Source organism: Herpailurus yagouaroundi, unplaced genomic scaffold (assembly GCF_014898765.1).
Source record: "Herpailurus yagouaroundi ecotype Mexico unplaced genomic scaffold, PumYag 100, whole genome shotgun sequence".
In the NCBI taxonomy this organism is placed as follows: Eukaryota; Metazoa; Chordata; class Mammalia; order Carnivora; family Felidae; genus Herpailurus; species Herpailurus yagouaroundi.
Genome location: NW_024412391.1, coordinates 86,267,809 through 86,281,508, shown reverse-complemented (window position 1 = coordinate 86,281,508; position 13,700 = coordinate 86,267,809). Strand labels below are relative to the sequence as shown.

The following is a 13,700-nucleotide window of genomic DNA, read 5'->3' as shown; positions in this document are numbered from 1 at the left end:
TTGAGAATTTTATCTGGAAACTATGTGTTTCAATATTCATAGGTTCATAGGTATAGTAGAAGTACATTTAAGTGATATACAGATAGCATAAACTAAAAAAAAGCTTATTATTGTAAATTAGGCTTTATTAATGTTTTGATAAAGCAAATATAGACATACTACAAGTTTAGGAAGATAAATCTGAAGTGTCATAGGAACACAGGGGAAAATATGGAGAACACACCAGAGAACGCACACACGTGTGTAAAACATGTGGGTAGCAGTGCGTTCATAGCGCTTAGGAAAGAAAACGGAAAGAAAACATGTCCACAAAGTATGGACATGATGAGAAAATGAAAAATGAGCATTGTTACTTTAAAACACTATGCTAATATTAGTCTTTAAATAGGGGTTTCTTGGCTTTCACAAACTTTTGTCACAATTAGGGTTTGGTGGGGTTTTTTTAATTAATAGAATGAAATCAAAGTCACATGAGATTTGGAAAGGACACCAATCTAGAAAACACTGATTGTTTTAGAAAAAGATGAAACACCAAGGAAACTGCTAAAGCCAAACTATATATTGCAGGACAAACACATTCGTGAAATTGTTAAATCATGCCATGTTGATTATCATTGAGATGTTCCGAGACTGCTAAAAATACCTTCATAGTCTACCTCGTCCTCAGGCTAAATGAACAGGTTTTATTTTAGGTTTTTACTAGGAACGTTTTTTAAACCATGTTAATGAATGCAGGTTTCATTACAGAATCCCATTTTCTAATGGTCTTTGGTATAAGCGGACCTCTTAAGCATTTAGTTTCTGTGTAATGATATTAGTTTCTCTCATTGTAATCTGATCACTTTTCTTTATATTTTCAATTAGTCGTGAGGGCAGAGCAGTCCTCTAATAAAAGTGACCTAGACCGTATTAGTTTTGTTGTTCCAGGTGGCTAATTTTTTAATGACAATAAACAACAGTATATTCTCGCCACGTATCAGACCTGACAAGCACTTTCAAAGGAAAGACTGTAGGAGAAATTTGAGCATGGATTTTCTTTCCAATTCTCAAATAAAATATAGACATTCATATAACATACCAGGATTGTTTTTTAGAAGTAGCAGCTTAATTTTACGAAGAGATGTCAGGAGCTGTGCAATTTTATAAGGTGGTTTTTTAAAAACGATCTTCGAATGCTCAACAAAACAAAGTTTATTTCCATTTCTCTGAGAACGAAAGACTGTCTTCAACCAAAAGAGAGTCAGTGCTGTTCTTGCTGACCTCTGTGTTCACATTAAAAAAGCTTAGTCCATTTTTGGCTCTTTGTCACAACATAGAGTAAGAGGTGTTACCAAACTAGTCCACACTTGGTTCATATTTGTATAAAACTCTGACTTTGAGAATCAAAAGGTGGGAGCTTACATGGAAAAGACTGAGTCAGGTCAACATGAGTAACACACAGGCATCCTTGAAAGCCCCCACACACCCAAAGCCCAGATACTCCTTTATGAACGAACGGATTTTAATATAAATGTTACTCGGAGGTATTCCCAAAGAAAAGTCCAATGCTGACCGGTTTAGAAGCTCGTTCAGGCTCATGGCATGAAGGTGTATGTTCGACTGCAAATACCAGACTGAAACAAATTACGCTCACTTATTTCCTTCTAAGAAGAAGATGTTTGAAATTTTAAAGGATAGCCATTTTAAAAGAAAGACCGAAACGTCGTTAATAAAAGGAAAGCCAAACAAAAACCCCAGCGAAGTACAGAACCTCGGAAGACAACAAACAAGAAAATTCCAGAGCCACGCTGGATATTAAAGAGAAGCCCATCTGCTGGAGAATGGCAGGTGTTACTGGGAGCTTTCTCCAGCTACCTCTGCCTTTGGATATTTTTTAAAAATTTATTAACCTGACAGCGGGAAACTTTACACAGATTGCCCCCTGACAGGATGCCAGCTTGGTATAAACACTTTGCTATCTTTTTCTTTAGCATAAGAAAACCAAGAAACATGTTAAGTAGAGCCAGGTGCAGATTTGGGCAGATGTGATTGCGCTTCGGCCGGTCTCGGGACCCGGGGAAGGGCCCGGATAATCGGGAGCAGCGCAGTAGCAGAACAGCACCCTTCACATCTACTTTCTTTTCAATGTGTGAATGTCTGATGTATTATTAATCCCCAAACATAAACCAGCCAGATCACCAACCAAAGAAAGAACCAGCCCTCTCACAAATTATTTGTTTACTGAGTAACAGCAAGCCAGGTCCCCTTGAAATCCTCACTTAAGTCTCATTTGTCAAGTGGGGGAAATTTTTATTTGGTCAATTCTTACAAGAATAATGCTAACTCTATGATTAAATCAGGTAATTGAGAAAGAAGGCAATCTACTTAAGGCTGAGCCTTGCGAGCCTGAATCTGGAATGCCCCTCTATTTATTAATTATGATATAAACTGGTCTGGGTGAACTACAAAAACACTGTAATGCCCTGTAACCTTTAAGTCAGAAATATCCAAGACACTGAAAAGACCAAAATGAGATCACTGGAAGGGGTGGATGTGCAGATTAATGCAATGTCTATTACTTCGTCTTATTTCCAATTCTACATAGGACCTTATGACAACAACAACAAAACAGGAGAATCGTAGCCATCGAGATAAAAGAAAAATGTAAAACCGTATCAGCATTTTGGCTTGCTAATGTGTTAGCACAGAGAGCATCTTCAGACGTGGCAATATTGAACTTTCTTCTTTAAACAGATGTCTGACCTGAGCCCCCCAGGCACGGCAGAAACAGAAAAGGGAGCCACTGAGAGAGTCCCCACTGAATCTTATGTCACGTAGGGTGCACTGTCCTCCATTAAAGAGTCACTCAGAAATGAGCATAGCTCCACGAACAGATCTGGTTAAAAAGTTTGAACATCAGCGCTATGTTACACGGATTTATTTTTATTTCAAAACTTACACATTAACGCTACTTAAAGCAGATTTACTTATCCAGGCAGTATTACAGTGGTATTCTAGGGGGAAAACCCCGCTAAGACTGAATTTATCCACACACACACCCTGGAGTCTTTTTTAAGAAATGCTTAAGTGTGTAAGGTTTTCGTCAATGTTCAGAAATGTATCTCAATGTGCATTTTTCCCCTCAGTAGTCAGAGAACAGCCCAGTAAGCCATACCTTGTCATGCACCTCATTTACTTACGTAAATACAGATTTCTTTTGGTTTCTTTTCAGTAACTATTTTTGCATAGAATCTATTAGCCAAGTCATTTAGTTGAGTTAAAAATATACTCCCTTAATATTTCCCTAACAAAACACACTTTCTTCAGTGAAAAATAGGAAAAAATCTTCCACGAGCAGAATACCAAAACTTTTAAAAAATATAGAAGCATGATGCATAGGTTAAATAAATCTATTTCTCCGGGGAGTTTTCCTCATCACCTCCCAGCTAAATCCTTCTGGGGCTTAAGCCCTATGTACTGATTACCGGCCCCAGCATATTTTATCAGAATATTATAAACGTCCCAGGCACTGGAACCTTGAGAGAGACATTTAAGTAAAGTAATAAAGACAGTGATTCCGTAATGAAGGCTCCCACTTATACACAGGCAGCATACCACAAAGTACAGTCCCCATAATGCCCTACCAATGACCTCCACGCTGACCTGCAGAGACCACTGTCTCAAGGGGTGACAGACAATTTAGTCCTTTATCCTTTTGTCATTGAAAACAACTCCAGTGCCATAAATTCTAATCAAGTCAAACTGGATGGCAATTTAAAAAAAAAAAAAAAAAATCTTATAATGCACGTTTCTTATGAGAAAGATAACAGAAAGGAAAGGAAAAGAAAACCCCTACAGATAGCACATTTTCTGGCAAGGAAGAATCACTCATCCAACTTTCAACCCTTTTCCAAAAGTTCACAGATAAATGACATTGAAAATACCCACGTTCACAAGTATCATTATATGCAATCTCTTTTAGACTAGAAAACCACAAGATCATAACAGAAAACCAACCATCGCTTTTTACCTCGGGTGCGATGTTTATAAATGGGTTTTTGTTTACATCTCAGCTCAAGGCTTTCGAGCTGTGGGCCCAGTTCATGTACAGTACGATAATACTGAACAGCAAGCCACAGACTAACCCGGCCACCCGAGGTAGTTGGGACTTTGAGGAAAGCAATCATGAGGTTTATCTTGAAACAATAAAAATACTCCCAGGAGGAACACTGTTAATAAATCATCTTTCAAATTTCAAATATATATGGGAGAAAATATTTAGGGCCTGTTTTATGTGGTCTCACTTTTTCAGCTGAGACTGCATGGCAAAACTTTAGTACAGATATTTTTCTAGGGGTATATATTACTTTTATCCTTTCCGTGGCCATCCTCCTGACCAAGTTGTTGATGCTACCATTTGAATTTTAGCATCCAATGTGACTGAATGTGGAACACTGAATTCTTGATGAGCATAACTAAAAATGAGGCACCACATTGACACAGTGCTATAAATGTCACTAGAGAAACACAGCAACCTCTTCCCTTCGAGATTGTTCGCCAAAGGCCGGTTTGGAGAATGGTTTCGAATATGTACATCACCAGTCACATATTAAATGCCTGGTCCCGCATGGCATCACTCATTTGATCTCGCAGCCGAAACACAGGGAGACACAGAGCCAGATTCTCTGATACGACCCCCTCATATCCAAGTCTGTTCTCCTCCATACAGTTTCCTTACAGCTCAGAGCTCAGCATAATACAGTCACGGACCGAAAAAGGAGACAGTTATCCTACCAGCTTTCCGAGAATAAATAATGCACCACTTAATGATATCACAGAGAACTACCTAACCACACGTTTCTCAATGAAATGCGGATTCATCTCTCCTAAGTGTACTTGAGTTTCCATAGCTGTTCAAGTTAAGCAAAATGTTATCTCTGATGTAATTACTTTATAAAACACAAGGGCCCTGTTCTGAACTTTCTACTGAAGCTGGCATATGGCTTCTGGGTTCTCCTTCTGGTATATTCTGAGCTGCACAGAGCACTGAAACATTCTGCACAGTATGTTTCCCTTTGGATGCTGTTAAGAGCAGAGGGTGCAATTTAAGAGAGGCATAAAAGACCCAATGGTTCCTGGAATTTCCTTTGTTTACCCATAGAGGGCATCAGTATTAGCCTTTCTCCTGCAGTTTTGGGCTGAAGGTGCCCATACTGTGAGAGAAACAGACTTTCCCTGTGGACTGCTAATTTCAACAAGAAACAGAAGGGGGAACAACTCCAAAGGAATCCATCAAGACTAAAATTTCAGGTACAGGACACAACAGAGTTCTGCCTGTCTCCTGTTGTTGGGGAATGTCTCTCCACAAAAGTAAACAAATCAAGATGCACACGATTTGTCTTAATCTGCTCCTTTCATTACCGAAACACAGTTTTCAATAATGCAGTGTGTAGGCTATGACAATGATGGTTGGAGAGAGTGCATTAGAAAATCATTGTTGGGAGATAAATCTGGATGCTCTTAGTTTTTCAGGAAAAAATGTAACTCTTCATTGTCAAGGAATGAGTGCAATGAAAATTACGTATAAGAACCAAAACACTTGAGCGTATTCATGTCAAATAAGCTGATGGTCCATTAAATTATCACCCATTAGGTTGTGGCCAAAGTTGCTAAAAATTCTGGGGGAGAATTCTTCTAGAAAGTTTTAGTCAGTTACATAAACTGGAATTTCTAAGGCTAAGTCCCAGTCGTATTAACAGGAGACAGCATAATGGACCCAATAGCTAAGGAAGCCCCGGAGAACATTGGGTGCTTCCTCCGATGGATGTCCTAGTCCCTCTGTCTTAGGCTGTCTCCCATTTTTTCCTCAAGTTTTCAAAATTGTTCATCTACTGGTTGCTTCTTCACCGAATTGGAAACTGGAAAATATTCTCATTGTGTTTTAAAAGCACTCCAGAGGCCAAATAAAATGAAGTGGATACACAAGGAATATCAGATATAAGATGCAGGTTTTGGTGGGTCCCCTCTCTCAAATTCAGAGGTGGAAAATGTGAACGTGAATATGGGCATACTCTAACACCTACTACAATTTCTGAACTAAACTGCGATTCCTTAGTATTACCCATAAATACTCCACTTCACACGTGTCTTCAGTGAACTCAATTTGAATTTCTTTGGCCCTCCTGGGTTTTTTTTTTTAAGCTTATTTCTCTGCATGTGCAAATTGGTAAGAAGTGACATAACAAATCTGCAACAATTTCCAACAGTGGAAAATCGAAATAAACATTGAGAAGCCATGTTAATTACTCCTCTATTAGTTGACTTGAAGGAAAAAGGAAACAAGTTGGGGTTCTAGGTGAAAGTCTACAAAAATGCATTTACTTTTTTCAAATACAGGCAAAGTTTAGGAACAAGTAATCCAGGATCCGCAGTCCTGTTGAATTCACAGCTGATTACTTTTCACAAGTCAAAGGGCTTGGGATTAGGATACTCAACATCAGAGAGGCAGAAGCATGCATGGCCTTGCTTTTCTGTAATTTATAATTTTATCTGACTTCTCTCACTAACCCCCTGAAACGCAAGGAGTGTTCTAGGACATGATTCTCCCCACACACGTAAAAACTTGCTCTGCAACAAAATATTCCCTCACAGGGAAAATGCTAAAACCTTAATGCCGACGACGTATAGAAAACCCATATGCGTGGAACAGCTGCTTTTCCAGAACAGGGTAATATGACAGAATTTCTTGAAACTGGGATCTGTTAGCCTCGTAACTGTAAAACAGTATTTTACCAATAGAAAATCTGAAACAGAAAGTTTTTCTGCAACACCACTCTCATGTTTGACTGAGTGAGTGTTTCAAATCAGAGAGAAGATCCTCTGTTGAAGCTGGCCTCAAGTTGCCAAACTATCGAAGCTGCTTTCTTCCTGGAGGCTAAAAAAATTAAGCTTTTTTTTTTTTTTTTCAGCTGAATTAATGACTTTCTCAACAAAGCAGTCTGTGCCATAGTGTTGTTTTTCTTTGAAGTTCAGGCACACGACTATGTTTTTAAACTGAGCCCAAGCAGCGGTCTGCCTGATATATACATATATAATCAGATGTATATATCAGGTTAGTTTACACATGTATATAAACAGGTTAAGGTGTACATGCGCTTATCCAGTGTTATCAGCATGTAAGCACTTGAAAATAATTAAAAACAAGCGTTTCAGGAGGAAGTGTTCTGAAAACCTAATGTCACTCTATCCCATAAAGTGCTCCTCCAGCACAGACATCTATCACCATCCATCACTCAGTCACGCGCCTCAACAACCCGCTCCCCTTTCTGATTAGAGATCACAGTTGCTTGAGTTGGCTTACAGAGTGTCATCTGTTTGAATGACAGATGTCTTTGCTGGAGTGGCACTCTGCTTGCTCTTGTTTTGTTTATGGAACAAAGATTCCTGAGAGGTCCTGGGCTGCCTCCACATTTAGGATGAGGCTATAAACATCTGGTCAAGGCAAGAGGCAGTAGGGGAGGGACGCACAGGACCTATTTTCCTTCCCCACTCACCTTTTAGAAGAAGAGATACTCATTCTAATTGTGATTACAAAATGTTAGATCTCCCAGCAATTCCCATGGCCACCTTTGTTTACCTGGCACAGAAAGGCTTGTATTGATATTTCTCAGTTCCCCCTTCCATCTTTTGACTACAGATAATAACTCTTTACTCTCCTTCCCCTTAACAAAAGGCTGCAAAGCAACCAGAAACCAAGTCGATATTTATTCAATAAATGTTAACCAATTCTCACAATGGAACTGATTTCCTGATTATTATTACCATCTTCTTCTTCTTCTTCTTCTTTTCCTTCTTCTTCTTCTTCTTCTTTTTTTTTTTTTTTTAAATAATTTCTAGCCCGGGGACTCTGGCAATATCAGATAAGCCCGAAGGAGCAGTGAGGAAGTTCCTTGCTGGGAAAAGTTTGCAGGACACCCTGCTAGCCGGCCGGAGTGGGCTCCCGGTGGCTTGGCCCCTCCAAGATGCCCAGCTCCTCTTTAGCACTTACAAGAAAATGGAATGAACAACAGGGAAAGGGTAGGGGGGGGGGGGTGTGGATCTCTCTTCTGGACAAGATGGTAGGGCTGAAATGAAATACCTAGACAGACTTACCGAAGAGCTTGCTGGGAGTGTCCTCACTGTCATTAGATTCCACAGGCGCAAGCAGGGGCTCATTCAGCTCGCTGTCTGAAGTAGCAGCCTTGTCCTCACCTCTCAACTCCGTGTTCATTTCACTCCGCACTGACAGCAAGGGCTTACTGACTTGTCCAGCTATCATTGGATCCTAGGATGGGGGAAAAGAGTGAAGGGGAGGAAAAAAAAGTGGCAGCTTTAGTGTGCGTGTCCTCTCTCCCTCTCCCTCTCTCCTCTCTCTCTCTCTTCCACACACACACTCTCCCTCTCTCCTCTCTCTCTTATCTCTGGCTGCTCCCGCTGTTATTGCTGGCTGCAGTCAAGTGAAGAGCTATTACAGATCCGAGGAGTTCTCCATTACTCCCCACCCTATTAAAGCTCAACTAGCATGTGAGAGATTCAGGAAGCTTCGGAGGGAAGAAGGGAAAAAAAAACTTCTTTGAAAGCCACCTAAACCAACACAGCTTTAATTGTGGGATGTGCTTTTTGTGCGAATGTTTTTACACCTTGTTCCGTCTTTAATGCAGTAAGAAAAAAGAAAATGCTGGGTTTGTACTTCAGCAACACACTAAAAAGGAAGAAGCACCCTATGGAGGAACCACGGGCTATTTTAAGAAGCACTCTCCCTGGGGGAGAAGCAATTAAACCCTATCCCCAGAGCAGAGAAAAGAGATAGGGAGAAAAGAGTCCTCAAAATGCTTTCAATGGAATAAAAGAGATTTCTCATGTAAATTGCATCAGTACCCTCAGAAGTTGACTTCCCTGGTCCCAGATTTGGGAGTGAAGCTGACCCCAAAGCAAATGAACATTTTAAAGCAAACAATACACAGCAAAATCGATTTTTTAAAAATTGGTTTAAAAAAATTTTTTAAAGAAATTGGAAAAAAATACTTACAAACTGTGTTCAATACTTCCGATACCTAGAGCATCATACGCCCAGAGCATTAAAGAAAAAGGAAACAAAAATCACCTCCGAAAAAGACAAACTTCCCCCCACCCCCAATAATTTAAATCTGCTTTATCTTCAGCTCATTAGGAAGGCGTCTTAGGATCAGAAGTATTTTCCAAGGATAGCCTGCTATTCCATTTGCAAACTAAGATGCATGATATTGTTTTGGCACAAACGTCGGGTGCACAAGGAAAAGAAAAGCAGGAAGTGCCCTTTTTGCGTTATCTGGGAGGTATTTATTGCCAAGTTCATGCCTAAATGGTTCCTGAGCAGGAAACAGGTGACCAGCACGGGAGCTGGTGGGGCGGCATGCTCTCTTGTCCCATCGTTACATTGGTTGCCGTATGCCTGTGGTGATTTTTTTTTTTAATGTATTCATGCCTGAAAAGTGAATTTGATATGACACATGATAATCTATGAAAATGTTAATCAATACAAATAGTTTAAGCTGTCATCAAATGCACTTCTTTAGTCAATACTCATACCACTGAAAACAATGTCACTGTCACCAGGGCTTAATGTGCACAGCACTTAAATATTGGACTCTGTGCATCAATGCACTTCTTCTTCAAATACTGTAGGTAAACACATTTTCTCCCTATTTAAGGCTGAAGCACTCAGCACGCATTTAGCTGAGCCGAATCCTCCCTTTTGAATACCTTGATAGGTCCACTGGAGGGCAAAATTAATACTTAATTGAATCTCACAGTCATCAAAATAATCAATACTTTTTTATTATTTATTCTTTACAGTCTGTTGACTGTTTCAAACCTCTGAGGGAATGGTGGAAAGGATTCATGGCTTCGAAACACTGTCATTTAACAAGGTAATTTTCAGTGGGGCATTAGGGGTTGTGAAACATATAATAAAACAAAAATGGTGGCTTATAATAGGAAGAAAGAAAAGAATTATATTTCTGCCATCTAACAAAACAGGATAAATAAAAAAGCAAGTGCAGAGAGAGAGAGAGAGCTGGAAAGGAGGGGGACCAGGGAGAGAAAGACTGGCTTTTGAAGGGTTTTATCATATCAAGAGCAGAGCCGAGCTTTCATAATGCTGACATTTCTCATCCTGACAATCCTAAACAAGTGGAAAGGATGAGATCGTAGATATCATCTTTCATCACATTCCCCAGCTTAAGAACCAACATGACAGCTCCTCTCCCCTTTACACTGTTAATTACTAAATAAAATACTACTCTCTGTCAGCATCAGATTATTGCAGATAGCAACCACAAACATTTCTCCATTGTTTCCCCCCTCTGAATCGGTGATACCTACCTTGAACTCTTTAGAAAATAAATTAGGCTTGTCTCACCATATTGTAAATATTTGAAATATAATCAATGTCATCAATGTGGTCGATTCACAGTATTGTCAGCCTAAATTTGCTGGTGATAGATTAGCATTTCATTGACTGCCTTTGGTCACCGAGATTTGGAGCGCTTGACTTTCGGGGACGGGGGGAGGCAGGCACAGGGGGAAAGTGGATGCAAAATTCTCCTATGTCCCCCAAGTATCCTTCCTATGCATCTAAGAAAAGGTGCATTTGGATTCTTCTGATTCAGTGAGTGGGGCCCAGAGGATAGGGATGGGAGCCCTCCTTCACCTTATGCTTTTGGTAAGTGTCCTCCTCATATGCAGCAAAGAGCCCAGATTTAAATTCTAGTACATTTTTGCTTTCTAAAATGTTGCATACTCAATCTCTCTAATCTAGAGGAAGGGTTGTGACCTGTGCCTTTCAAAGGCACACCCTATCTCTGAGGGCGCACTGTTCATTTGAATGTTTTTTTAAGGTAGTGTTCATGGTAAACTTATGTTTAGAATGGCATTTAAAACCCTCATGAGAAGCTAAATGTGGTTATTCACATATCAGGGGTATCTGGATAGTCTTACCAAAAAAAAAAAAAAAAAAAAGAATATTCTGTTCTTGTTTTACTTGTGAATGGTCAAACTGAATCCTGAGCACAGAGGGTAGCCGAAATGCAACTGCTAAGTTCAAGAGCACTTAAATCTTTAAGATGTTCAGGTCGGCCTATGTGTGCGAAGCATGTGCTGGCAGATGGTATACATTCACTGACCATTAGCTCCTCTTCCTTAAATGACTTTTATGTACCTCATCCAGGGCTAGGTTCCCAAGTAGTGCCTCTCAGTGACTCGAGCTTAGAAAATTCAGGAGTCTGCCATTCAGGTACTCATTTGATTTTTTTATCTTACAAAACACTTTACGTTTTCCAAGATGCAGCTGTAGCCCAGATATATATATGTGCACGACATGGTTAAACAGCAAACCCCCAGTGAGGCAGAGAGCAGACAGCTTTTAATCACAGCTGCAGCCACTGGGGGGTCCATTTGAAAATGTGTCACAAGCAGTAACCACTGAGTACAGTCATAAGTGATGAGGGAGTGCCTCTTTCAAGCAGCTCTCTGCTTGGAAGTCATTCTCCCCTGCCAAAAGGGATGGCAGTCTGTAAAAATCCTTTCTGCCAGAGTGAAGAAAGGATTTTCCAACAAGCGCCAACACAGACGCTCGCGGGAATGTAAGAAAGCCGCATCTTCAACCTGCACAAGGATCCCTGCAGCAGCACCCAGGAACGGAAATAGCTAATGCTGGCAAAAAATAGAAGGGGTGAAGACTTCTCGCTTAAAAATCTGCAATTGTCACAACCACAGTCGAAGGAGTTGGGACTTCCCTGAAACTCTTTTATCAGCCCCAACAGAAGAAACATGACTGGGTCAATATGGAAGAGTGGTGAGTAGATTCAAGAACAGGACATGGCATGTGTCAGCATGTGCCAATACATGCTGACTCACAAGGGTCACCAGAGACCTCAGAGCAAGACGCTGAGAGGAGAAGAAGCAGGAGAGAGGTAGGTTCCATTCACAAAACGTGAAGAAAAAATTTCACCACATCCTACAATGAAAGGGCTGCAATTAACACCAGAACCACCCAGCAATTCTTTAAATCTCATTCGGGCATTGTTAAAGAACAAAATTAGGTCCCGTGTATCGAATGAAGAGAGCCATTTCAGATGTATGTAATGTTACCCAAACCGTGCAAGGTATTAGTCCCCAATTTGAGGGATAAAGGCCTGAGGCTCAGAGAAGCTACATAACTTGTCCCAAAGCCACACAGCTAATAAAGTAAAGGTGTATTTTGAACTTCAGCAGATTCGTCTCCAAAGCACAGCACCCTTTTATACTGTACTGGATGAAAAACGAAGGCTTATAAATTTAGCAACTCATGGGTTTTCCCAGAACTTGAATTATGGACCCTGAAGGGTGTTAAAACCTTGGGCAACTGTTCCCAGAGCATACTGTGTGTAGTATCTTTCTCCCTGCAGACTCTAGGAACAAAACACTTCTCTGTCCAACACTGCTCGTGGTTCCACAATCAATGGGGCGACACAGTGTAGTAGACAGGACATCAGATAGCATCAAATATCCAGGTTTGCGTTCAGGTTCATTGTCTATGTAAACTTAGCGAATCATGTGACCACCACCACCCTCAATTTCCTTATCTAGGAAATGAAAAGGTTGGAATAAAACAGTACTTTATCCAAAGTGCAGTCCACAGAATGCTTGCCCCAAGGATATTCTACATAACAGAGTTTTGCAATCCTACCCACATGGAAAACTCAACAGAAGAGTCTACCAGGAAAGAAACCGATTCAGCTCTGCTTAACCTCGCTTTCCCTGAACCATCTGGCCATTAAAGAAGATATGGTGTGTGTATATATATATATATATATATACATATATATATATGTATATATATATATATATATATATATAATGGAATACAACTTGGCAATCAAAAAGAATGAAATCCTGCCATTTGCAACAACATGGATGCAACTAGAGTGTATTATGCTAAGCGAAATAAGTCAGTCAAAGACACATATCATATGATTTCACTCATATGTGGAATTTAAGAAACAAAACAGATGAACATAAGGGAAGGGAAGGAAAAATAAGATAAAAACAGAGAGGGAGGCAAAGCCTAAGAGACTCTTAAATACAAAGAACGAACTGAGTGTTGCTGGAGGGGAGGCGGGTGTGGGGGATGGGCTAAATGGGTGATGGGCATTAAGGAGGACACTCGTTGGGATGAGCACTGGGTGTTGTATGTAAGTGATGAATCTCTGGATTCTACTCCTGAAACTAATACTACACTGTATGTTAACTAACTTGAATTTAAATAAATAAATTAAAAAAAAAATCATCTGGCCAAGGAAGGACTTTTCCTTGTAATCTCTCTCTATTGTATTATCCAATGGATCTGGCGCTTCCTAAAACTCATTTATTTTTTTTTTTTTATTTTATTTTTTAATTTTTTTTTCAACGTTTTTATTTATTTTTGGGACAGAGAGAGACAGAGCATGAACGGGGGAGGGGCAGAGAGAGAGGGAGACACAGAATCGGAAACAGGCTCCAGGCTCTGAGCATCAGCCCAGAGCCTGACGCAGGGCTCGAACCCACGGACCGCGAGATCATGACCTGGATGAAGTCGGACGCTTAACCGACTGCGCCACCCAGGCGCCCCCTAAAACTCATTTAAAAATTTTTTTAATGTTTATTTATTTTTGAGAGAGACAGAG

General features: G+C 40.2%; 1 protein-coding gene across 1 annotated transcript in view; it reads right to left on the bottom strand.

The window, feature by feature from the left end:
- POU6F2 (POU class 6 homeobox 2) overlaps positions 1 to 13,700 on the bottom strand; it is a 470,270-nt gene that overhangs the window by 381,809 nt on the left and 74,761 nt on the right. Inside the window, exon 2 of the mRNA XM_040471600.1 lies at positions 8,131 to 8,302. Coding sequence (XP_040327534.1) covers positions 8,131 to 8,302 — 172 coding nt within the window. The remainder of the gene's footprint in view (positions 1 to 8,130; positions 8,303 to 13,700) is intronic.